The sequence below is a fragment of the Ranitomeya variabilis genome, chromosome 2 (genome assembly GCF_051348905.1).
Source record: "Ranitomeya variabilis isolate aRanVar5 chromosome 2, aRanVar5.hap1, whole genome shotgun sequence".
NCBI classification, from domain to species: domain Eukaryota; kingdom Metazoa; phylum Chordata; class Amphibia; order Anura; family Dendrobatidae; genus Ranitomeya; species Ranitomeya variabilis.
The window spans coordinates 242,333,855-242,359,394 of record NC_135233.1 but is presented as its reverse complement, the minus strand read 5'-3'; the positions used below and the strand labels follow the sequence as shown (position 1 = coordinate 242,359,394).

At 44.9% G+C, this 25,540-nt stretch overlaps 1 protein-coding gene across 9 annotated transcripts in view; it reads right to left on the bottom strand.

The window, feature by feature from the left end:
- LOC143805244 (uncharacterized) overlaps positions 1–25,540 on the bottom strand; it is a 120,051-nt gene that overhangs the window by 4,836 nt on the left and 89,675 nt on the right. For 2 of the 9 annotated variants that reach the window (XM_077284309.1, XM_077284310.1), the window contains exons 2-3: positions 18,493–18,661; positions 12,544–12,628 (exon numbers count right to left, since the gene is read on the bottom strand). The exons of 1 other annotated variant lie outside the window; for it this stretch is intronic. Coding sequence is in view for 2 of the 8 variants with exons in the window: in XM_077284306.1 (XP_077140421.1) it covers positions 5,556–5,595 (40 nt within the window). In the remaining 6 variants the exon portion in view is untranslated. Of the gene's footprint in view, positions 1–5,447; positions 5,865–5,888; positions 5,916–12,543; positions 12,629–13,433; positions 13,567–18,492; positions 18,662–25,540 lie in introns of those variants that run through there. 6 more of the 9 variants (XM_077284313.1, XM_077284311.1, XM_077284308.1 and 3 more) reach the window with 6 other exon arrangements.

Below are 25,540 nucleotides of genomic sequence, written 5' to 3'. Positions count from 1 at the left end.
GGCAGTGGAGCCTGTAATATGAGAAGACCTGTTGCCTGGAGCCTCCATCACTTCCTTAGCACTGCCTCACCCCACAGCAGAGCAGACACCAAGCACCTGAGCTCCGCCCACCCAGGAAACCAAGCAGCTATCTGTAGCAGGCAAGCAGCCACAGTCCCCGCCCACAGGCTGTGCTTCAATCACAAGTAGCTCATCTTCCCTGGGTGGGGCCGCTCACCCCTTCCCCACCCCATCCCTTGACTAATAACCGGACGAGTTAGTGTGTGAGGAGGCAGCACCGTGCCCGTCATCCGCGCCACCTCCTGCTGGTGACACAGCCTAATGCTCATGGCTAGTACCCAGCACATCTGACTGCAGGGGGTGGCGCCGCGCTGCCGCCCCTTGTTTTGAGGGACTGGATGCCACTTGAGGCGAAGTGCTCAACTTGCCTCATTATAGCGGCGCCCCTGTATGTATGCATTATACATACTTCAAGTCAGGGGCTGTCTAGCGGGCACAGCCTTGCTTCAAACACTTGAGTAGAGCGAGGCCGCGCCCAGTCTAGTGAAGCAGCCGTCCAGTGGGTGTGGGTGAGTACAGGCACGGCCTCGATCCATACAAGTGTATGGAGCAAGGCCGTGACCACTGGACAGGCTCTGGCTGGAAGTGTGTATAACTCAGATATAACCCCTGGTCTCGACTTAGAAATCGTCGACTCCTCACAGTGCATAGTGCGCGCACTGGGGGGGATTCATAAGTCTGCAGTCGCACACAGTGACTGAAAACTTATTGATTTAGACCGGACAACCCCTTTAACTGACTTTCCATGAATGCAATGACATGCTGTGTCCTCTAGAACAAAATATGTACTTTCTAGTTATTCTCTGCTCTGGCTAATATTTGAAGGTCCTAAATGAAGGATTCTCCTACTACTCAATTAAGAAATAAAGAGTTAATTCCAAACTTTTTGACATCGTTAGCGTTTTTTTTCTAAATGAGAAATCTCATTAATTCGATATTGAGGATGGCTTGCCTGTAGAAACATTGCTGTTCTATCATGTTTTGCTTCAAAATAAAACCTATGGAAGTGGCTGGTGCCCTGGGCTATTTTGCTAATTGGACTTTTGTGTGAATTTATTTGGACCCCATGAAAAAGCATACCACAATTTGCCATAATACATCCTTGGAAACGGCTGCAGAGTCTCAATACACAATTGCAGATGAGGTACAAGTGAGGCCATACTGGGCCACCGGCCCTTTAAGGGGAGGCCGGCATGACAAGGAGACATGGGATATTAAAGGGAACCTGTCACCCCGTTTTTTCCGTATGAGATAAAAATACTGTTAAATAGGGCCTGAGCTGTGCATTACAATAGTGTATTTTGTGGACCCTGATTCCCCACCTATGCTGCCGAAATACGTTACCAAAGTCGCCGTTTTCGCCTGTCAATCAGGCTGTTTCTTCCCCCAGATCTTGCTTATTTTTCCGTTGTGGCGTAGTGGTTTGCGCATGCCCAAGTGCCGAATCCACTGCACAGGTGAGGAAAAAGAGCGCGATCTGCGCTATTCCCCTGGTGATCGGTGGGGGCGGCCATCTTCCTGTGGCCACGCGTGCGCAGCTGGAGCGCTCTGCTGCCCGGGGCTTCAGGAAAATGGCCGCAGGATGCTGCGCGTGCGCAGATGGAGATCGCGGCGGCCATTTTCCTGAAGCCGAGATGCGAACACGGCTTCAGGAAAATGGCCACCGCGATCTCCATCTGCGCACGCGCGGTATCCCGCGGCCATTTTCCTGAAGCCCCGGGCAGCAGAGCGCTCCATCTGCGCACGCGCGGCCACAGGAAGATGGCCGCCCCCACCGATCATCAGGTGAATAGCGCAGATCGCGCTCTTTTCCTTCAGCTGCGCAGTGGATTCGCCTGTTGGACATGCGCAGACCACTACGCCACCAACGGAAAGATAAGCAGGATCTGGGGGAGAAACAGCGATGTCACCACGCCCATATGACCAGACCAGCGTGAGTGACAGCCCAAAACGGTGACTTTACAAAGGTATTTCGGCAGCATAGGTGGGGAATAAAGGCACAAAAAATACACTAATGTAAAGCACAGCTCTGCCCCTATTTAACGCTATTTTTATCTCATCTTGAAAAAACGGGGTGACAGGTTCCCTTTAAGGTGCGATTAGTTTTAAAAGTAAATAAAAGGGTTAATGGGAATGCTGGGGTGATGAGATCACCGTTTGGGAGGGGCAGAGGGATTCAAAAAAGGCGGGTTTATAAATAGTGGCAGCCATATTGGTGGGACAACCAGTCAGGTACCCACCGGCTAGAAGAAGCTCCCACCCATCCTCCCTGTAATTTAGTCAGTGTTTATGTCATGCTTATATGGGGTCAAGATGTCAAAAGACCATTGGGGTGGTTGTTTACTCTTTGCTTGTAAATTTTGATATCATGTCATGGCAGTGTGGCATGGTGGGGAGGTCCTCGAAGTTGGTGGAAATGGAAATGGTGGATTGGTAGGGGGGATCTCACGAGGTCCTGGACTCCCCTAAGGAATTTCGGTTGGACGGGGTCTGTTCAATCCTATGGAAGGGTTAATCAAGGGACCCGTCAATTGTTTAGTGGTTCGGACAGGTAGGTTATCATCTGCCCCCGAGCTGGTGCATAGCGGCTGGGGGTAAGACTTGACCTGGGGCCACGGTGGGCTGTGGATACTTAAGATTAGGTTTTGGGGCTTCGAGGACCACACCCCCTCTTTTGGACTTTATTGTTAAATCGTTTTATTAAATGTTAATAAAAGGCTGCTGTGGCCATTTAATCCAATTTCAGTGTAAAGTTTTTAGTTGGCAATGGTCACCGCAACAGGTACTTGAGCAAGGGTTCGGTAAAAGAGGTGGGTATAGTTGATGGATGGGGAGAAGGTTAACTAACATCTAAGCTACTTTGACTCGCGGATACCATAATGTCTTGTGTCTACTACTTAATAACAGTTGAAAACCAGAATTTCCTGTAAAATATTTCAATCCCTAACTAAGCCTAGTGTGTTTACAGAGTTATGTTGAGTTTGAAACGGAGCTTAAAGAGTAACTAAACATTGGTACATTTAAAAAAATATTTTTAAGGCACTTAAATTGCTATGCAGATGGGTGGCCGTCCAGGTTCCCAAAGAATCGCTCAAAAGGACTGTACTCTTCCCTGTGTAGGTTCTCAGAAAGGACCTTAGGTCCCCTGAGCTGCGCACTTCTGAGCAATCTTTTGAGTGATCGATAGGGGTCCAGTTACAGGTAATTTTAAAATATTTTAAAAAATTCCATACTTGATTAAGGGCTCGCTCACACAATTGTATACATCGGACGAGTGCTATCCCATGTTTTATAAAATAACATTGGGCCTAGTACTATACTATGGAGACAGGGAAGATTTTTTCCCATGCCGATTCGCCATGAGAAAAATAAAATTGCAGCATGCTACAAATGGCTCCACAAATCAGGTAATGAGGTCAGCTACTAGCTCAGTAATGTGATAATGTGTATTCATTAGTGTTGAGCGATACCGTCCGATACTTGAAAGTATCGGTATCGGAAAGTATCGGCCGATACCGGCAAAGTATCGGATCTAATCCGATACCGATACCCGATACCAATACAAGTCAATGGGACTCAAGTATCGGACGGTATCCCTGATGGTTCCCAGGGTCTGAAGGAGAGGAAACTCTCCTTCAGGCCCTGGGATCCATATTAATGTGTAAAAGAAAGAATTAAAATAAAAAATATTGCTATACTCACCTCTCCGACGCAGCCTGGACCTCACCGAGGGAACCGGCAGCGTTCTTTGCTTAAAATGCGCGCGTTTACTTCCTTCCGTGACGTCACGGCTTGTGATTGGTCGCGTGCCGCCCATGTGGCCGCGACGCGACCAATCACAGCAAGCCGTGACGTAATTTTCAGGTCCTCAATGCCTAATTCTAGGCATTAAGTATTTTAAAATTACGATCCGGTTTGTGATTGGTCGCGTCGCGGTCACATGGGCGACGCAACCAATCACAAGCCGTGACGTCACGGGAGGCAGGAAACGCGCGCATTTTAAAATTACGTCACGGCTTGTGATTGGTTGCGTGCCGCCCATGTGACCGCGACGCGACCAATCACAGCAAGCCGTGACGTAATTTTCAGGTCCTCAATGCCTAATTCTAGGCATTCAGGATTTTAAAATTACGATCAATATGGCCATGTGAGGGCTTGTTTTTTGCGGGACGAGTTGTACGTTTGAATGGCACCATTGATTTTACCATATAATGTACTGTAAAAGAGGGAAAAAAGTCCAAATGCGGTGAAATTGCAAAAGAAGTGCAATTCCACAATTGTTTTTGGATTTTTTTTACTATTTTCACTAAATGCTAAAACTGACCTGCCATTATGATTCTCCAGGTCATTATGAGTTCACAGAGACCAAACATGACTAGGTTATTTTTTATTTAAGTGGTGAAAAAAAAATTCCAATGTTTGTAAAAAAAAAATGTTGTCATTTTCCGAGACCCATAGCGTCTCCATTTTTCGGGCTCTGGGTGAGAGCTTATTTTTTGGGCGTCGATCTGACGTTATTGATACCATTTTGTTATGTAGATGATCTATTGATTGCCCGATCTTGCATTTTATTGCTATGTTGCAGCAACCAAAAAAATGTAATTCTGGTGCTTCGATTTTTTTCTCGCTACACTGTTTACCAATTGGATTAATTCTTAGTTTATATTGATAGATCTGAAACACTTGATTCCAAATAAATGTATATTTGATTTTTTTTATTGTTTTATTTAGAATGGGGCGAAGGGGGTGATTTAAACTTTTATTTTTTTTATATTTTTAAAGACTTTTTTTGTTTACTTTTGGCATGCTTCAATAGTTTCCATGGAAGACTAGAAGCTGCTATAGCGCGATTGGCTCTGCTACATGCAGGCGATGATCAGATCAACTGCATGTACAGCTGAAGAATACCTCACTTGCTATGAGCGCCGTCCACTGGGAAGCAAACCCCGGGTTGTCATGCCAACACAACGGCGACCCGCTGTCATGTGACACATGCGCTGATGGGAGGAGGTAATGACGCGCTTCCTGCATGTGCATGTTAAATGCTGCTGTCAGAGTTTGACAGCAGCATTTAACATGTTAACAGCCGCGGGTGAATCGGCGGAGCCCGCATCAAACGGAGGGAGACGTCTAATGACGGACTCTGCCCATCAATGGACGTTAAAGCATCAAAATGTACAATAGCTGGCTGGATTAGGAGGGCCATCAGTTTAGCCTACTCGGTGAGTGGGAATGTTGTTCCAGCAGGGTTAAGAGCAGCGGCTACCTGCCGGGCTAAAAAGTTGGATGTTTCCATTTTAGCAAATTTGTAAGCCAGCAACATGGTCTTCTCACGCAAACTTCTATAAGCACTATAGGTTGGATCTGGCTTCCTCCTCTGATCTCACCATTTGGGAGAAGTGTTCTGCAGGCTGTGGTCCCTCCTCGAATTCAAATTCTCTGTAATTCTCTCCATGGTGTGGTCATGGGTGAGAGAAAAAAACATAATTACTTACCAGTAACGGGATTTTTCACAACCCATGGCAGCACCCTCATACTTCCTCCCGTCACGTATGGGTGAGCACACTTTGTTTTATTTTTTGTGGAAGTCACAAGGTGTCTAAGGAATTATGGTATTGATGATGGAATTGTTGTAGTAACCACATGAGGTCCTCTTGTGCTCTGTAATCCAACTGATGCAAGGGAAAGATACCATCCTTTCATTCTGTAGGTTTCATATGCTTGAAGGTTGAATTCCCTCTCTCCATGGTGATGTCATGGGTTCTGAAAAATCCCATGACCTTAAGTAGTTACATCTTTTGTCATGTTTTGATGTGTCATTCTTTAACCTCTTTGAGACGAAGCCCGTTTTCACCTTCCTGACCAGGCAAATTTGTTACAATTCTGACCACTGTCACTTTATGAGGTCATAACTCTGGAACGCTTCAATGGATCCTGGTGATTCTGAGAATGTTTTCTTGTGACATATATTATACATTTATTCGATATGACTTGCGTTTATTTGTGAAAAATACTGAAATGTGAAGAAATTTTTGAAAGTTTCCCAATTTTAAAATTTTTTATTTTTAGGCCCTTTAATCAGAGAGTCATATCGCACAAAATAGTTAATAAATAACATTTTCCACATGTCTACTTTACATCAGCACAATTTTGGAACCAAATTTTTTTTTTGCTAGGAAGTTATAATGGTTAAAAGTTGACCAGTGATTTTTCATTTTTTTTTCAACAAATTTTACAAAACCTTTCTTTTTAGGGATCACATAACATTTGAAGTCACTTTGAGGGGTCTACATGAAAGAACTGCCTTGTATTTGGCTTTTACAGAACTTGATATACTTAGGTGTGGATTACATGCATTTTTTAATGCCATGGAAACCACTAAAACTGTACATGTGTTTTTTACCTGTGGATTTTTCTGCATTTAAAGGGAACCTGTCACCTGTTTAAAGGGAACCTGTCACCATAGTGCGCCGGCGCACTATGTCCCGGAACACAGCAAAATACTTCCGGGACATAGTGTGCCGGCGCATGCGCACTAATGCTTTTCGGCTTTGCCCGCAGTTGGGCAAAGCATACTGCGCGTGCACACGGCAAGATTGCTTTGCGCAGGCGTGTACTACGGAGGACAGAGAATTAACTTCAATCCAATATTGCGGCCAGCATGCAGCCAGCGGGTAAGGAAAGGGTGAATCAAACACCTGAAAACCCCGCCCATATGACCGAAAACCGGTCCCGCCAAATTCCGGTGACAGGTTCCCTTTAAACGCAAGTCTATGGGGAAAATCTCCACTTAAAATTCAGCGCACTTGCAGGAGAAGTTGAAATGTTGCGGATTTTAAACACACACTGCAGGACAGTTTACACTGAGTAAAGAAGTACAGTGGGCATGAGATTTCTATAAGTCCCATCCACTTTGTTTGAACTGTAAGATGTTACATTTTTGATGCAGCAAAAATACACAGGGTCAAAAACGCACTAAAAGCTCACTGTGGGATCGTAGCTTAAGTTAATTCTTTTACGTAGCCAGGAGACTGAATATCTCCTGTAACTGGGGCTAATATACCAGCAGCAGTCACAGGGAATAAAAATTTTTTTGAATATTGAAATAATCCCTTATCAAAAAAATCAAATAAAATAAGGCATCTAAGTTGTTGTTACAAGCCCAAACCCAGTCGAAAAAAAAATAAACCTGTATCAAAAAATATAATCCTTAGGGCTCTTTCAGACATTCAATTTTTGCAAATGAGTGATTTCCATGATTTTCACAGATAGCACTCGTACTTGCGGTGGTCTATGAGGCCATTCTCATGTCCGTGATTTTTTGCAGACCGTGAGCTGTATGGAAAATCACGGAGGCAAATACAATTTTTATCCAAGGGTCAAAATCTGCATTGCAAGTCAACATGTGAGTGGAAAAATCAGACTGCAAGTGCTGTTCGATTTTCACGGACTGTCAGAATGGAGAAGGTGTAAACTTTTTTTCTTTTTTAATTTCTCCAGGTACAAGAAAATCAGTTGACACTCGATTCAAACTCTGATCAAAGTCTGATCAGAGTCCGATCAAAATAATCAGTCCTATTTTCTCAAAATTCAGTCCTATTTTCTCATAAGCAAGAAATCGGACATCTGAATGAGCACTTATGGAAAGCGGAACAACATATAAGATTAAGGTAAGATGAAAAAAAGGAAAGTATAAGGCTATGTGCACACGTTGCGGATTTGCCTCTGGAATTTTTTGTGCGGATTCTGCATCTCTTGGCAGAAAACGCAGGTGCGGATTTGATGCATTTTTTATGTGGATTTTGTGCGGATTTCATGCGTTTTTACCCCTGTGGATTTCTATAATGGAATGGGTACAAAAACGCTGCAGATCCTCAAAAAAGAAGTGACATGCTCCTTCTTTTAATCCGCAGCGTTTCCTCACAGAATTTTCCACCCCATTAGCACAGCTTTTTTTTTCCCATTGATTTACATTGTACTGTAAATCACTTGCGGATCTGCAGCATTTCTGTGCGGAAAAAAACGCTGCGGATCCGCAGTAAATCCGCAACGTGTGCACATAGCCTAAAAATAACATCTGGGATATCATTTAAAAAAATTATGCAAAAATTGTATGTTTTACAGTCATATACAAAAAAAAATGAAATGTGCTTGGCCATAAAGTGGTTAAGAAATGTTATCCGCATGCTGCAAATTTGAGTGTGAAAATTGACCTGCACTCTGGATTTTTAAATCTGTGTCAACTTTTTTAAGGGTATGTGCACACGCTGCAGATCCGCAGCAGTTTTGACACTGCGGATTCGCAGCTGTTTTCCATGAGTTTACAGCAGGGCCGGACTGGGACTAAAATTCAGCCCTGGCATTTGAAGTTACACAGGCCCACTTGTCACATGGTGACTGTGTAATATCTTTGTACACTTGTAGGCAGGGCCGGTTTTAGGCAAAGTGGGGCCCTAGGCAAAGTTTAAAATGGGTCCCCAAATGCTAACATATTGCACATCACACAAAAGCCTTTCTGTTGTATTTACGTGCGCTGAGTTCAGGCCGCTAAACGAGTTTGATCGACAATACTGAAGTTGTTCAACGCTTGTTTCCCGGCCTCTTTCCACCAGCTGAGGAATAATGATGAGACAGAACGATCACTAATAGATCACCATACAGTATCATGTTTTCAGCAGCACATCTACAGTTTACACTGGCAATGTGCTGCTGACAACAAGGCTTTTTGTTCCAGCAAAAACAATCCGAATATGCAGCATTTTACTTGTTTAGTAAAATACACCCCATAGTCCTCCATATATTATAATGTGCTCCATAGTCCTCCATATAGTATAATACACTCCCTATAGTCCTCCATATATTAAAATACATTGCTCAGTCCTCCACATAGTATAATACACTCCTCATAGTCCTCCATATAGCATAATACAATCCTCATAGTCCTCCATATAGCATAATACAATCCTCATAGTGCTCCATATAGTATAATGCACCGCCACAGTCATCCATGTAGTACAATTCACTTCCCATAGTATAATGCACCCCATAGTTCTTCATATAGTATAACGTATTCCTCATAGTCCTCGATACAGTATAATGCAGCCCACATATAGTATAATGCAGCCACCCCAGAGTATAATGCAACCACCCCAGAGTATAATGCAGCCACCCCAGAGTATAATGCAGCCACCCCAGAGTATAATGCAGCCACCGCACAGAGTATAATGCAGCCACCCCAGAGTATGTAACCCCCATAGAATATAATACAGCCCACCTCCCCATAATATATAATGTAGCCCCCCATAGAATATAATGCAGCCCCCCATAGTATATAACGCAGCCTCCCCCATAGAATATAATATACCCCCACAATAGTATATAACACAGCCACATAGTACATAACATGGCCTCCCCCATAGAATATAATATACTCCCCATAGTATATAGCAAAGCCCGCATATTATATAGCACAAACCGCATAGTATACAGCACAGCCTGCATACTATAGCACAGCTCGCGTAGTAGATAACACAGCCCACACAGCAGTATTCAGCACAGACCACACAGCAGTATACAGCACAGACCACACAGTAGTATACAGCACAGACCACACAGTAGTATACAGCACAGCCCACGTAGAAGTATACAGCACAGTCCACACAGTAGTATACAGCACAGCCCACAGAGTAATATATACAGCACAGCCCACAAAGTAATATATACAGCACAGCCCACAAAGTAATATATACAGCACAGCCCACAGAGAACTATATACAGCACAGCCCACAGAGAACTATATACAGCACAGCCCACAGAGAACTATATAAAGCACAGCCCACAGAGAACTATATAAAGCACAGCCCAGAGTACTATATACAGCACAGCCCAGAGTACTATATAAAGCACAGCCCAGAGAGTACTATATACAGCACAGCCCAGAGAGTACTATATACAGCACAGCCCACAGAGTACTATATACAGCACAGCCCACAGAGTACTATATACAGCACAGCCCACAGAGTACTATACACAGCACAGCCCACAGAGTACTATATACAGCACAGCCCACAGAGTACTATATACAGCACAGCCCACAGAGTACTATATACAGCACAGCCCACAGAGTACTATATACAGCACAGCCCACAGAGAACTATATACAGCACACAGTAGTATACAGCACAGAGCACAGCCCACAGAGAACTATATACAGCCCACAGTAGCATACAGCACAGAGCACAGCCCACAGATAACTATATACAGCCCACAGTAGTATACAGCACAGAGCACAGCCCACAGAGAACTATATACAGCACAGAGCACAGCCCACAGAGAACTATATACAGCCCACAGCAGTATACAGCACAGAGCACAGCCCACAGAGAACTATATATAGCACAGAGCACACAGTAGTATACAGCACAGAGCACAGCCCACAGAGAGCTATATACAGCCCACAGCAGTATACAGCACAGAGCACAGCCCACAGAGAACTATATACAGCCCACAGTAGTATACAGCACAGAGCACAGCCCACAGAGAACTATATACAGCCCACAGTAGTATACAGCACAGAGCACAGCCCACAGAGAGCTATATACAGCCCACAGCAGTATACAGCACAGAGCACAGCCCACAGAGAGCTATATACAGCCCACAGCAGTATACAGCACAGAGCACAGCCCACAGAGAACTATATACAGCCCACAGCAGTATACAGCACAGAGCACAGCCCACAGAGAACTATATACAGCCCACATCTCTTCTCTTCCTCCCCTCACCTCCTCCGAGAATGGCCCCACAGTCCAAAAAAAAAAAAACTCTCCTCACCTCTCCTCGTGCCCAGCGTTGCTTCCTGGTTCCTGCTCCTGTCTCAGCAGCTGCAGTCTGCCCGGGACACAGCAGGTGCGCGATGATATGACGTCATCGCGCACCCGCAGTGTCAGAGGCAGAGCGGGGAATGATGGGAGAGGAGCGTCTGTAGACGCTCTCTCCTCCATCATTGCATTCAACTGTACCGGCGTCTATACGCCGGTATAGTTGAATGCGACGGCGGGGGCGGCGGATTGAGCGGCCCACCACTGGCACCGGCCCTTCTGGCATTTGCCAGAAGTGCCCTATGGCCAGTCCGGCCCTGGTTTACAGTACCATGTAAACCTATGGAAAACAAAATCCGCAGTGCACATGCTGCGGAAAAAAACGCGCAGAAACGCTGCGTGTTTATTCCGCAGCATGTTTATTCTTTGGGCGGATTCCGCAGCAGTTTACACCTGCTCCTCTATAGGAATCCGCAGGTGTAAAACCGCAGTTGGAATCCGCACAAAAAACGCATAAAATCCTCAGTAAATCTGTAGGTAAACGCAGTGCTTTTTACCTGCGAATTTCTAAAAACAGGTGCGGAAAAATCCGCAGAGGTTCCATCCACGTCTGCACATAACCTAAAGAATATTTTCGTTGTGGTTTTTATCAGTTGCAATGAATAGGGTGAACTCTGCAGCAAAATCTGCATTTAGTACATGCATTTAGCACAAAGCTATAGTAACCCATAGCAAAATCAGACCGTCTACACAGATTTTTCTTACAGTCATGCCAATCTCTAAATATTTTTTACATGCAGTTTTCAATTCTGTGTGATTTTCTCCATTGAAGTCAATGGAGATAAGGAAAAGAGAAGCAAAAAAAATAACTGCATAGGGCAAACTGTGGATGATAATCACAGCAGAAAATGTATAATTGCATTTGGAGCAGTTGAACAATCAGAAGAAAAGTATAATAGAAACACATGCACTACTTCTGCATTTTTTACCCACTCCTGGTTTTGGCTTACAAAAAAAAAGCTCATCAAATACTTAATGTGTGTATGTGGCTTTAGGTTATTTTCCCACAATGAGTTTTTGTTAAGTTTTTGATGCTGCATAACTATGTCATGTTCATCATGTTCACCTATATAACCTCCAACCGCATCTTAACTGAAGCAAAAATGCACCGAGAACATGGCACACCTTACTGTATAATTGAATGAATACAATACGTATTACAAGCGTTGCTTTTTTTTCTGTGCACATTTTGTAGAAAAAAAGCACTGTACAAACGTGCCCTTAGATTATGATTACATGTGAATTTTTTGCTGCAGAAAATAAGCAATTTCTGCAGAAAAAAAAGACTATTCAAACATCACCTTGTACTGATTTCAATGTAAAACGTGTAACTTAGAGTTGTTCACAGGGCATGTTTTTCCCAACACGGTTTTAAAAACCATCACCGGTGGTAAGACTCGTACAGCGCACACCTTTTACATGGGGCAGGGGAATCTATTGTATTCATTACTGATAAGATTAAATGACAAATTATGTAGCATTTTCATTACCAAACAGTGGAGAAAAAATTGAGATCTATTTTACAAGATAATGAAGGTAAAGTCTAGAAGGAGAGCGATATCTCCATTACAGCAGGCTCCATGTTGTAATTATACTACTGCTGCACCTGTGAAGAGCCAGGGGATCACATGAGGTTACTTTGCAAAACCTCCAGGACTCTGGATGGGGCTCAGATTCGGATTTGGACAAACCTGCAATATAATATTATACAAGGTGAGTTTATTATTTTTATGCGGTGTGCTTACCTTGTGGCTGCTGATGATACATTTGTAACTTCTAGTATTATATATATACTGTTATATCTTACACCATGTAAGTGAAGCATGGATCAAGCTTGTCATTACTATGGTTAAGGCATTGTTCAAATGAGCTTACAAAAAAAAAATATTTTCATCCAGAAAAAAAAATGTCATCTGTTTTCCATCCGCATGACCGCTGTTTTTAAATATCAGCAGTGAATAAAACTTAGAAGACCTAGCACAGTTTCCTATGCTAAGAATTGCAATGTAGCCTTAAACATCAGATGGTGTACAGAGTTCATCCATATAGGGATTTTATTTTTTCGCAGACCCATGGATTCGAATAGGCGAGCCTCATCTGAATTTTGGAAGAGACTAGTGCATACTGCATTTTTTTTATATACATAGGTTTAATCTCCAAGTGGGGGAAAAAGTACCGTAATCTAAACCTCTCTACTGAATAACATTGGACCAAGTTCTTTCAGGTTTTTTTTTTCCACAGACAGCACTAGAAAAAAAAATACGGTCAGCACATTTTTTTAAGCATTTTTTTTTCTACTTCCTTTTCATTTCAAAGTCATACATGGTGCATTTTCCCATGTCAAGAGTTTGTGTCACTTTTTTTTCCACGTAGAAAAAAATGACTTGAACACAATGTGTTTTTTTTTTCCCCATTGCGGCTGGCTGAGTTTTATAACACTAATTTTGTCTCCAATGTAGTAAAAAAAAAAAGCAAAATAGCTCTGTCTGAACTTACCCATATAACAGAATCACACAAATACTTTCTTTGTGGAAATGGATCAGTGGTAATTTCTCACTACATTTTTTTTGCTGTGAATCAGGTGCACATACCATTAGTGCAACCTGTGCAGCTGCCACTGAGGCCCAAGAGGTAAGGGGCCCATTTCGACATGTAAAGCAGGTGGAGCTTTACTCTTAGGCTACATTTCCACTGGCGAGGAAAACGGACGAGTACAATCCGATAAAAAATCGGATTGCACTCGGACCAATGTTATTCAATAGGTGTCTTTTCATTTGCGATTTTTTTTCTCGGCCGAAATCGGACTGAGAAAAAAATCGCAGCTTGCTGCGATTTGCTGCGAGTCTCGGACGAGACTCGCCAATGCAAGTCAATGGGTGCGAGAAAAAAATCGCACAGCACTCGCACCATGCGAGTTCTGTCCGATTTTTACGCACCGGTGTCCTTTGAAAAGCCGGCAATTCAGCGCGGTGTACAGTAAAATCACACTGACAGGTTAGAATAGAGTAGATATATGCACATAGAATGTGTGTATATACATATATATATGTCAGTGAGACACCTATATATGTATATTTATATTTAATGCAGCGCTAGATAGCATAAAAGCCGCTAATTCAATTGCCGGCTTTTGCTCTCTCCTTCACAAACCCGACATGATATGAGACATGGTTTACATACAGTAAACCATCTCATATCCTCTTTTTTTTTGCATATTCCACACTACTAATGTTAGTAGTGTGTATGTGCAAAATTTGGCCGCTGTAGCTGCTCAAATAAAGGGTTAAATGGCGGAAAAAATTGGCGTGGGCTCCCGCGCAATTTTCTCCGCCAGAATGGTAAAGCCAGTGACTGAGGGCAGATATTAATAGCCAGGAGAGGGTCCATGGTTATTGGCCCCCCCGTGGCTAAAAACATCTGCCCCCAGCCACCCCAGAAAAGGCACATCTGGAAGATGCGCCTATTCTGGCACTTGGCCACTCTCTTCCCACTCCCTGTAGCGGTGGGATATGGGGTAATGAAGGGTTAATGCCACCTTGCTATTGGAAGGTGACATTAAGCCAGATTAATAATGGAGAGGCGTCAATTATGACACCTATCCATTATTAATCCAATTGTTGGAAAGGGTTAAAAAACACACACACACATGATTTAAAAGTAGTTTAATGAAATAAACACAGCGGTTGTTGTAATAATTTATTGTTCTCTCAATCCATCAGGAACACCCTCGCTTGGAAAAATAATAAACGCACAAGATACATACCTTCTGGTGAACCGTCTCGTCCCACGAAGTAATCCATCTGAAGGGGTTAACTAATATTACAGGCACGAGCTGCGATAAACCACTGGCTCGTACCTGTAATCCCCGGGTGCTGAAAGGAAAGCAGGATCTATACTTACATTCAGTCGCGGTGAGGCGCCCTCTGGTGGATGTTCTCATGAACTGCAGCCTGGGAACTTTTTCCCACGCTCCAGGTCATATGAGGACATCCACCAGGGGGCGCATCACCGCGACTGAAGGAAATGTAGGTCAATGACCTACATTTCATTCATTCGCTGGGGAATTACAAGCACGAGCACCGCTGCATTTAGCAGGGCTCCTGCCTGTAATATTAGTTAACCCCTTCAGATGGATTACTTCGTGGGACGAGACGGTTCACCAGAAGGTATGTATCTTGTGCGTTTATTATTTTTCAAAGCGAGGGTTTCCTAATGGATTGAGAGAACAATAAATTATTACAACAACCGCTGTGTTTATTGCATTAAACTACTTTTAAATCATGTGTGTGTGTGTTTTTTAACCCTTTCCAACAATTGGATTAATAATGGATAGGTGTCATAATTGACGCCTCTCCATTATTAATCTGGCTTAATGTCACCTTACAATAGCAAGGTGGCATTAACCCTTCATTACCCCATATCCCACCGCTACAGGGAGTGGGAAGAGAGTGGCCAAGTGCCAGAATAGGCGCATCTTCCAGATGTGCCTTTTCTGGGGTGGCTGGGGGCAGATGTTTTTAGCCACGGGGGGGCCAATAACCATGGACCCTCTCCTGGCTATTAATATCTGCCCTCAGTCACTGGCTTTACCATTCTGGCGGAGAAAATTGCGCGGGAGCCCACGCCAATTTTTTCCGCCATTTAACCCTTTATTTGAGCAGCTACAGCGGCCACATTTTGCACATACACACTACTAACATTAGTAGTGTGGAATATGCAAAAAAAAAGGGGATATGAGATGGTTTACTGTATGTAAACCATGTCTCATATCATGTCGGGTTTGTGAAGGAGAGAGCAAAAGCCGGCAATTGAATTAGCGGCTTTTATGCTATCTAGCGCTGCATTAAATATAAATATACATATATAGGTGTCTCACTGACATATATATATGTATATACACACATTCTATGTGCATATATCTACTCTATTCTAACCTGTCAGTGTGATTTTACTGTACACGGCGCTGATTTGCCGGCTTTTCAAAGGACACTGGTGCGTAAAAATCGGACAGCAATACGGATGTCATACTGATGTCATACGGATGATGCGATTAAAAATCGCATTGCACTCGCATTGCACTTGCATGACAATCGCATACGTTACATCCGTTTTTTCGGTCCAGATTACGGACCGATTTGTCTCTCGGCAGTGGAAATGTACCCTTAGGGTGAGTTTCCACGGTCAGTAAACGCTGCATGTTTGACGCTGTGCAGAGCTGCAGCGTCAAACACGCAGCGTCCAGATGTTCCAGCATAGTGGAGGGGATTTTTGGAAATCCCGTGTCCACTATGCGTGGAAACCCGCATCCGTCTTCCCTGCGACTCCGGACATGCTGCGCGTCTTTTCAGATCGCAGCATGTCCGTACACCTTGCGGGGACGCAGCGTACCCGCAAGGCATATCACAGGGCGCTATGGGAGAGAGCGATGATCCCGGATGTGTACAGTTAACACATCCGGCATCATCGCGTCCCAGAAAGGGGGCGGGGCTTAGCGCCGAGCGGCTTCACCGCTCCAACGATACCGCCGGCCATCCTGACCATGGACACATACCCTAAGGGTACGTGTCCACGTTCAGGATTGCATCAGGATTTGGTCAGGATTTTTCATCAGTATTTGTAAGCCAAAATCAGGAGTGGAACAATTAGAGGAAAAGTATAATAGAAACATATGCTCCACTTCTGCATTTATCACCCACTCCTGGTTTTGGCTTACAAATACTGATGTAAAATCCTGACCAAATCCTGATGCAATCCTGAACGTGGACACATACCCTATGGGTATGTTTCCACGTTCAGGAAACGCTGCGTGTTTGACGCAGCGCTGAGCCGCAGCGTCAAACACGCAGCGTCCAGATGTTACAGCATAGTGGAGGGGATTTCATGAAATCCCGTCTCCACTATACATTAAAAGACGCATGCGGCACACCCGCGAAAACGGACATGCAGCCCGTCTTTTAAGAACACAGCATGTCCTTACAATGAGCAAAACACGCAAGAACACCGCAGGTGACCTGCCAGTGACCTCAGGTGCAGATTTAGTCAGGATTTTACCTGCATAAAATTCTGACCAAATCCTGATGCAATCCTGAACGTGGACACATACCCTTAGGCTATGTGCACACGATGCGGATTAAGTGCGGATCCGCAGCGGATTTTTCCACGCAGAAACGCTGCAGATCCGCACTGTGATTTACAGTACAATGTAAATCAATGGGAAAAAAAAAAGCTGTGCGGAAAAATCTGCACGGAAACGATGCGGATTTAAAAGAAGTGCATGTCACTTCTTTTGTGCGGATCTGCAGAGTTTCTGCACCCTTCCATTTTAGAAATCAGCAGTGGTAAAAAACGCAGAAAATCCGCGGAAAATCTGCACCTGCAGTTTTTGCCAGGAGATGCGGATTTTGCGCAGAAAATTCTGCACCCCATTCCTCAACGTGTGCATATAGTCTTAGGTTATGTGCACACGTGCAGGATTCTGCTTAGGAATTTCTGGTGCGGATTCTGTCTCTCCTGGCAGAAAACGCACCTGCGGTTTTTTGTGCGTTTCCGCAGCGCTTTTTTGTACGTTTTTGCTGCGGTTTTCTGGCGGATTTGCTGCGTTTTTTTACCCCTGCGGTTTTCTATAATGGAATGGGTACAAAAACGCTGCAGATTCACAAAAAAGAAGTGACATGCTACTTCTTTTAAACTGCAGCGTTTCCGCAGCGGATTTTCCGCAAAGTGTGCACAGCATTTTTATTTTTCTCATTGATTTACATTGTACTGTAAATCAATTGCAGATCTGCAGCGTTTCTGCACTGCAAAAAACGCTGCGGATCCGCAGAGAATCCGCAACGTGTGCACATACAATTAGACTGCAAAGGGCCTATATGCTGGTCTTGCAAGGGGCCTCTTCTGTCTGTGTATCTTACCCTTTGCAATGCATGGGTAAGCAAATCTATATAACCCATGTTAATTTTGTTGCTGATCTGGATCCCTATTAGCTTTTTCCTTTAATGTGTGGACGTCTTCTGTAACTAGATTTCCACGTACGGGTTTTTGAAGTCAAAGCCAAGAGTGAATTGGAAAAATTCTCAGTTTTTCTTTAATGCAGATGTGGGTAATCTTTCTTTTTTTTTTTTTTTTTAAACCAAGGGCCATTTGTATATTTATACCATCCTTCGGGGGTCGTACAAACTCCGTCCACAAAGTACATCCTGACTATGGTTTCAGGACGTAATCTTTCATTGCAAGCCCTTCCGTGTTCAGTAGTGAACACTGCATGTGTGTGCTAACAGAGCAAGAAGAAATTAATGAGCTCAATATACAGCCCCCTGCCCAAGAATGCGGTCCCTGAGAATCTGCTCGGGAGCCTGATAAAAGGTCATCGAGGTTATGGCCCTGCGGCCTGAGGTTCCCCATCCTTGCTTTAATGGTATGTGCACAGAGAGTTACTTTTGACATTAGTGACGGATCCCCCAGGGATTACATGGTGTTTTGTCACATGAGCCCTACAGCCAATATAGAGCCTTTAATGTGCTGCTTCACTCTCACTTTTTTTTACGAAGCTACTAACCTGAAAAAGTGAAAGCCACTGCTGCTTTCTGATGTTCTTTGATTTTGTCTGAAGGAAGGGACAATGAAGCAGTCCAGTAGTGACCGATGATTAGCTGCCTGGCTTATGTGTCTTTCCAGCTCCAGGAGACATTTGCTGGAATTGCATCAGCACCAGCAGTATTATGAACCTGTAGAAACACAAAGCAGTTGTTGTCCACCATGTCTGATGTTTCTTTCTGAAATCCCTGCACCTGCATTTGCAATATTATCATGACATTGGTATTGTCGATACCCAGGTAATGAGCATCCTCCCATGTGTCTCTGACCCTCTCCCCAACCCAAAATAACGACATGACTCCAAAATTGGATATAATTGGCCACAGAGGCCTTTATTATACACAAACAAACATATAACAGTAAAATAAGCTAAAAATCTGGTGTTAACCATAGGATAAACTAGTGGACAGAAAACCAACCATAGTTTACTCTCAGCCGTTACCCCACTGGCTCGAGAGCACCAAAGATACCCCGAAGGGTTACCATTGCCACTTCCAACTTAGGAATCTGGTCCACCGTTGCCAAGACTCCCCCAAATCACCAGACCCGAAACCAAAACTTACCACAACTGAAGAATCCATATCCCGATGGATCCCCCAGGCCAATTTAGCACCAACTCCAAGGACCCCTCCCACCGCCACAACGAGAGTACTTGACCCCCCTCAAGTACCCAAGACCCCACCACCCTTAACCGCTATGGCTCTTTCAATTCCGGTCTGCAGCCCCAGGGCCCACAAATCACTGCCCACGGCGTTCAGATGGACACCATCGCCCAGAAGAAATTCGTCACCTCCACGTTCGAACTCAAAATGACGAACTGCCAGGCCCCCATTCCGAACCACAAAACCAGACACAGCCCGATTCACTTTAATGCGGGCCTTATTAGCCTTGTCCGCCGACCTAGCATGCCTCCAAGATTTCCGCGGAACAATCTCCGACCACACTATAGACATCTCCCGAAAAGAAACCCATAATCTAAGTAAATCATGCTTGATGTCTCTAATCAACTCGCGACAAGGGCGAACTCCCAAGTCATTTCCCCCAACATGCAACACCAAGCTATCAGGCGGCCTGTCCAAACGAACTCCGTTATGCACCTCCTGCATAACCCTGTTCCAGCCCAAGCCCCGAAAACCTAACCACCTGATAACGGCCACTTCCCTGGAAAAACCGAGCTGTCTTCCATCCTGTCGGTTGTCTGCCCGCTTCGTGCCCCAATAAACGTAGGAGTGGCGAACAATCCAAACCAACAGCGAGGTTGAACCTGAAAAATACAAACAACTTAAAAATGTGCAAAGAAAACACAAGAGTCAAACGATCAGCCGACGCCTCTCAAGGCCTAACATAACTCCGATAACGGCCAGACTCCCACCGACCTATTCTCTGTGCTACTGCAGGAGCCAAACCACCCAGCACTGCCTCTGTAGCAGTCCCAATACGAAAAGAATGAGAGGCAAGCCTGGAAGAGTCAACACCGATGGCCACCAATGCCTGCCGAAAAACCGCCACAAATTGAAATCTGGAAAGAAAAGACCCGTCCTCGTGACGCAACAAAGGCCCGTCTCTGCTCGGTTGAAAACTATCAAAAACCTGCCAACAACAGATAGGACACATTTTGGAACCCGGAACAACACCCAATACCACCCTTTTACCTCGTCCCTCCTGATCCGTCTTAGACCTCCGAATCCAGAATTGTAAGGACCCCCCGGTAACCAAAACGTCCCCAGCCCAAAGCCCCCCTTGCCGAACTGTAGTAGGTGACACAAGCTCCCCAACTCTCAAAGCTCCGAAAAAGGCAAGGGAAAAAGCTAGACAAAATAAGGCAGCCTCGAAACTGGAAACACAAATATTAGCCAGCCGTGCACCCAACTGCTCTAACATCTCAAACGACACCGGGTGCCTACGATCACCTCGGGTACATGCTCTTCTCAGCCCCTTCGCCGCTTGCTTCACCAAAAAGGACTTTGTCAAATCGTGAAAACCCCTAAGCCGAAAACCAAACGCCAAGGCTGCAATTATCCTGTCGACCTTAGCCGCCGACCATCCTTGATCCGCCCCATGTCTCAACCCTTAGAAGCAAAGCCCCAACTTGATCCTGGCCCGTATTGGCAACCCCGCACGATGCCAACCAACCCTCCCAAGAACTCCATACCGACCAATAAGCCGACCACGTACTGGGAGCCAAGGATGCATGAATTAGAGGTTCCGCAGCCCGGACACCACGCTCCAAAGCTCCCCCGGGCATTCCAGCCCTGTCTCCTCGGCCTCCGGAGCCAGCAACTGGAAACGCTCCCACTGAAAACGAGACAAAGAGTCGGCAATGCAATTTTGAACACCAGGAACATGAGATGCCATAACATAAGCATTCATGGACAAACAAGACAGAACCAGTTGGCGAAGAACCCTAATCACAGGGGGCGAGGATGTAGTCAAACTGTTAATAGCACAAACAACTGCCATATTATCACAATTAAAACGGACCCTTTTGTTCCGGAAATCATTGCTCCATAAATGCACCGCCACCAAAATCAGGAAAATCTCCAGCAAAGTAATGTTCTTCACCAATCCATTTGCAAACCATTCATGCGGCCACCTGGCAGCACACCATCGGCCTCTAAAAAAGGCCCCGAAACCAATACCACCCGATGCGTCAGTGAAAAGATCCAAGTTGGCATTCCCCACTACATCCTCCATTAACAAAGAACGCCCATTGTAACAAGCCAGAAAACTGTCCCAAACCTCCAAATCGGCCTTGTGTTCCGCCGATAAACGAACAAAATGATGAGGGGCGCTAACCCCAGCCGTCGCACTAGCCAACCTGCATGAAAAAACTCTCCCCATTGGGATAATCCTACACGCAAAATTTAGTTTCCCAAGGAGCGACTGCGCCTCACGCAATGGCAATTTCTTCAAGCGTCTGGCCCGTGCCACCTCGCTCCTCAAACCAAGCACCTTGTCAACAGGCAACCTAAACTCCCATTTCACTGAATCGATAACAATGCCAAGGAAGGATAAACTCATACACGGACCCTCAGTTTTCCCCGGCGCTAATGGAACTCTGAACCGCTCAGCTATCCAAACAACCGTCCTCAAAAGGACCTCACAACATTGAGACTGATCCGGCCCTATGCACAGGAAGTCATCCAAATAATGAATCACAGAATCCAAACCAGACACATCCCGTATTGCCCATTCCAGAAAGGAGCTAAAGACCTCAAAATAAGCGCACGACAGCGAGCAGCCCATCGGCAAGCATCTGTCAACATAAAACCCGCTGTCCCAATAGCAGCCTAGCAACCTCATGCTATCAGGGTGAACCAGCAACAAACGGAAAGCAGACTCAATGTCGGTCTTAGCTAACAATGCCCCCCTGCCACAACTCCGCACCCACCTAGCAGCCTCATCAAACGACATATAAACAACGGAACAAAGCTCTGGGTCGATCCCATCATTCACCAACCTCCCTTTCGGATAAGATAAGTGCTGAACAGTGGCACCGCTGTAATGAGGCAAGTTGAGCACTTCACCTCAAGCGGCATCCAGTCCCTCAAAACAGGGGGCGGCAGCGCGGCGCCGCCCCCTGCAGTCAGATGTGCCGCAGGGGGTGCTCTCCTGTGGGGGGGTGCTCTCCTGCGGGGTGGAGGGCACTGTCCTGCGGGGGGGGGGGGGCGCAGCAGTTTTGAATGGCCGGTTTGTTATAATATAGACGGTATGCCTCTATCAAGTGACCTGCCGTCCGATCAGCTGTTTCCGGGTCACAGGTCACTTCCTTTTTCCATCATGGCCGCCTCCATGTGCGACGTGTTCTCCTTTTGTGGGGAGCCGGAGCCGGTGCGGCGGGCGGTGGAGATCCGCTACATCAACAGCGGTAAGGTACCGGGGACTGGAGAAGGGAGCCAGGGGGACCGGGGGGCTCCTCCGATGCACACACTCCATACGTCACCACCTGGCTGCCTCACACCAGCGCAGGACATATATGTGTGGTCTGTGTACATATATATATATATATATATATATACAGTGGGGCAAAAAAGTATTTAGTCATTCAGCAATAGTGCAAGTTCCACCACTTAAAAAGATGAGAGGCGTCTGTAATTTACATCATAGGTAGACCTCAACTATGGGAGACAAACTGAGAAAAAAAAATCCATAAAATCACATTGTCTGTTTTTTTTATCATTTTATTTGCATATTATGGTGGAAAATAAGTATTTGGTCAGAAACAAAATTTCATCTCAATACTTTGTAATATATCCTTTGTTGGCAATGACAGAGGTCAAACGTTTTCTGTAAGTCTTCACAAGGGTGCCACACACTGTTGTTGGTATGTTGGCCCATTCCTCCATGCAGATCTCCTCTAGAGCAGTGATGTTTTTGGCTTTTCGCTTGGCAACACGGACTTTCAACTCCCTCCAAAGGTTTTCTATAGGGTTGAGATCTGGAGACTGGCTAGGCCACTCCAGGACCTTGAAATGCTTCTTACGAAGCCACTCCTTCGTTGCCCTGGCGGTGTGCTCATTGTCATGTTGAAAGACCCAGCCACGTTTCATCTTCAATGCCCTTGCTGATGGAAGGAGGTTTGCACTCAAAATCTCACGATACATGGCCCCATTCATTCTTTCATGTACCCGGATCAGTCGTCCTGGCCCCTTTGCAGAGAAACAGCCCCAAAGCATGATGTTTCCACCACCATGCTTTACAGTAGGTATGGTGTTTGATGGATGCAACTCAGTATTCTTTTTCCTCCAAACACGACCAGTTGTGTTTCTACCAAACAGTTCCAGTTTGGTTTCATCAGACCATAGGACATTCTCCCAAAACTCCTCTGGATCATCCAAATGCTCTCTAGCAAACTTCAGACGGGCCCGGACATGTACTGGCTTAAGCAGTGGGACACGTCTGGCACTGCAGGATCTGAGTCCATGGTGGCGTAGTGTGTTACTTATGGTAGGCCTTGTTACATTGGTCCCAGCTCTCTGCAGTTCATTCACTAGGTCCCCCCGCGTGGTTCTGGGATTTTTGCTCACCGTTCTTGTGATCATTCTGACCCCACGGGGTGGGATTTTGCGTGGAGCCCCAGATCGAGGGAGATTATCAGTGGTCTTGAATGTCTTCCATTTTCTAATTATTGCTCCCACTGTTGATTTCTTCACTCCAAGCTGGTTGACTATTGCATATTCAGTCTTCCCAGCCTGGTGCAGGGCTACAATTTTGTTTCTGGTGTCCTTTGACAGCTCTTTGGTCTTCACCATAGTGGAGTTTGGAGTCAGACTGTTTGAGGGTGTGCACAGGTGTCTTTTTATACTGATAACAAGTTTAAACAGGTACCATTACTACAGGTAATGAGTGGAGGAAAGAGGAGACTCTTAAAGAAGAAGTTACAGGTCTGTTAGAGCCAGAAATCTTGATTGTTTGTTTCTGACCAAATACTTATTTTCCACCATAATATGCAAATAAAATGATCAAAAAACAGACAATGTGATTTTCTGGATTTTTTTTTCTCAGTTTGTCTCCCATAGTTGAGGTCTACCTATGATGTAAATTACAGACGCCTCTCATCTTTTTAAGTGGTGGAACTTGCACTATTGCTGAATGACTACATACTTTTTTGCCCCACTGTATGTGTATATATATATATATATATATGTATATGTATATATATGTATATGTATGTATGTATTTACGATATATATAAAAGAAAAAAATGAGCAGCACCGCCACCAGTTTACTGGGAATTGGGCATAGTCTGTACTTGGTGTTATCAGGAGCCCTCCTGCGGATATTGGATGCTCTCATAGAAAAAAACAATGTATCCATCCATGTGAAAGAAAAAAAGCGGCAGCACTCACCAATCCTTGAGGTAATGTGGTTCCTTTATTCAATCATGATGATAAAAAAAGCTTTTCACGGCTCGGGAGTGTGCATGATGGACAAGAGTGTGCAGGTGCCGACGACGGCCATTTCGCGCTGAGTGTAGCGCTTCTACGAGTCAATGTACGGCATTGACCCGTAGAAGCGCTACACTCAGTGCGAAACGGCCGTCGTCGGCACCTGCACACTCTTGTCCATCATGCACACTCCCGAGCCGTGAAAAGCTTTTTTTATCATGATTGAATAAAGGAACCACATTACCTCAAGGATTGGTGAGTGCTGCCGCATTTTTTCTTTCACATGGATATATATATATATATATATATATATATATATATATAGTATGTGTGTGTATAGTGCTGTATGTATATATAGTGTGTGTGTGTGTGTGTGTGTGTGTGTATTAAGGTGAAAAATAAATCCAAACCTTCATGTCCCGCGCGGCGACTCGAGCATAGTATTCGAGCACACTGAAATGCTTGATTACCACTTGAGCATGCTTAGATAACACCTTATCCGAGCACACTTGCTCCTCATCAGTTATGAAGCCATTTCTAGAGCTTTAGGACTCCAGCGAACCAAAGCGGGAGCCATTATCTATAAATGGCAAAAACATGGAACAGTGGGGAACATTCCCAGGAGTGTCCAGCCGACCAAAATCACCCCAAGAGTGCGGCGACAACTCATCCAAGAGGTCTCAAAAGACCCAGCAACAACATCAAATAACTGCCGGCCTCAGTTAAGGTCAGTGTTCATGACTCCATCATAAGAAAGAGACTGGGCAAAAATGGCCCGCATGGCAGAGTTCCAAGACGAAAACCACTGCTGAGTAGCGTTGAGCATTCCGATACTGCAAGTATCGGGTATCGGCCGATATTTGCTGTATCGGAATTCCGATACCGAGTTCCGATATTTTTGTGATATCGGAAATCAGAATCGGAAGTTCCCAGTGTATGGTTCCCAGGGTCTGGAGGAGAGGAGACTCTCCTTCAGTCCCTGGGATCCATATTCATGTAAAAAATAAAGAATAAAAATAAAAAATATGGATATACTCACCCCTCCGGCGGACCCTGGACCTTAGCGATGTAACCGGCAGCCTCCGTTCCTAAGAATACAGTGAGTGTAGGACCTGCGATGAC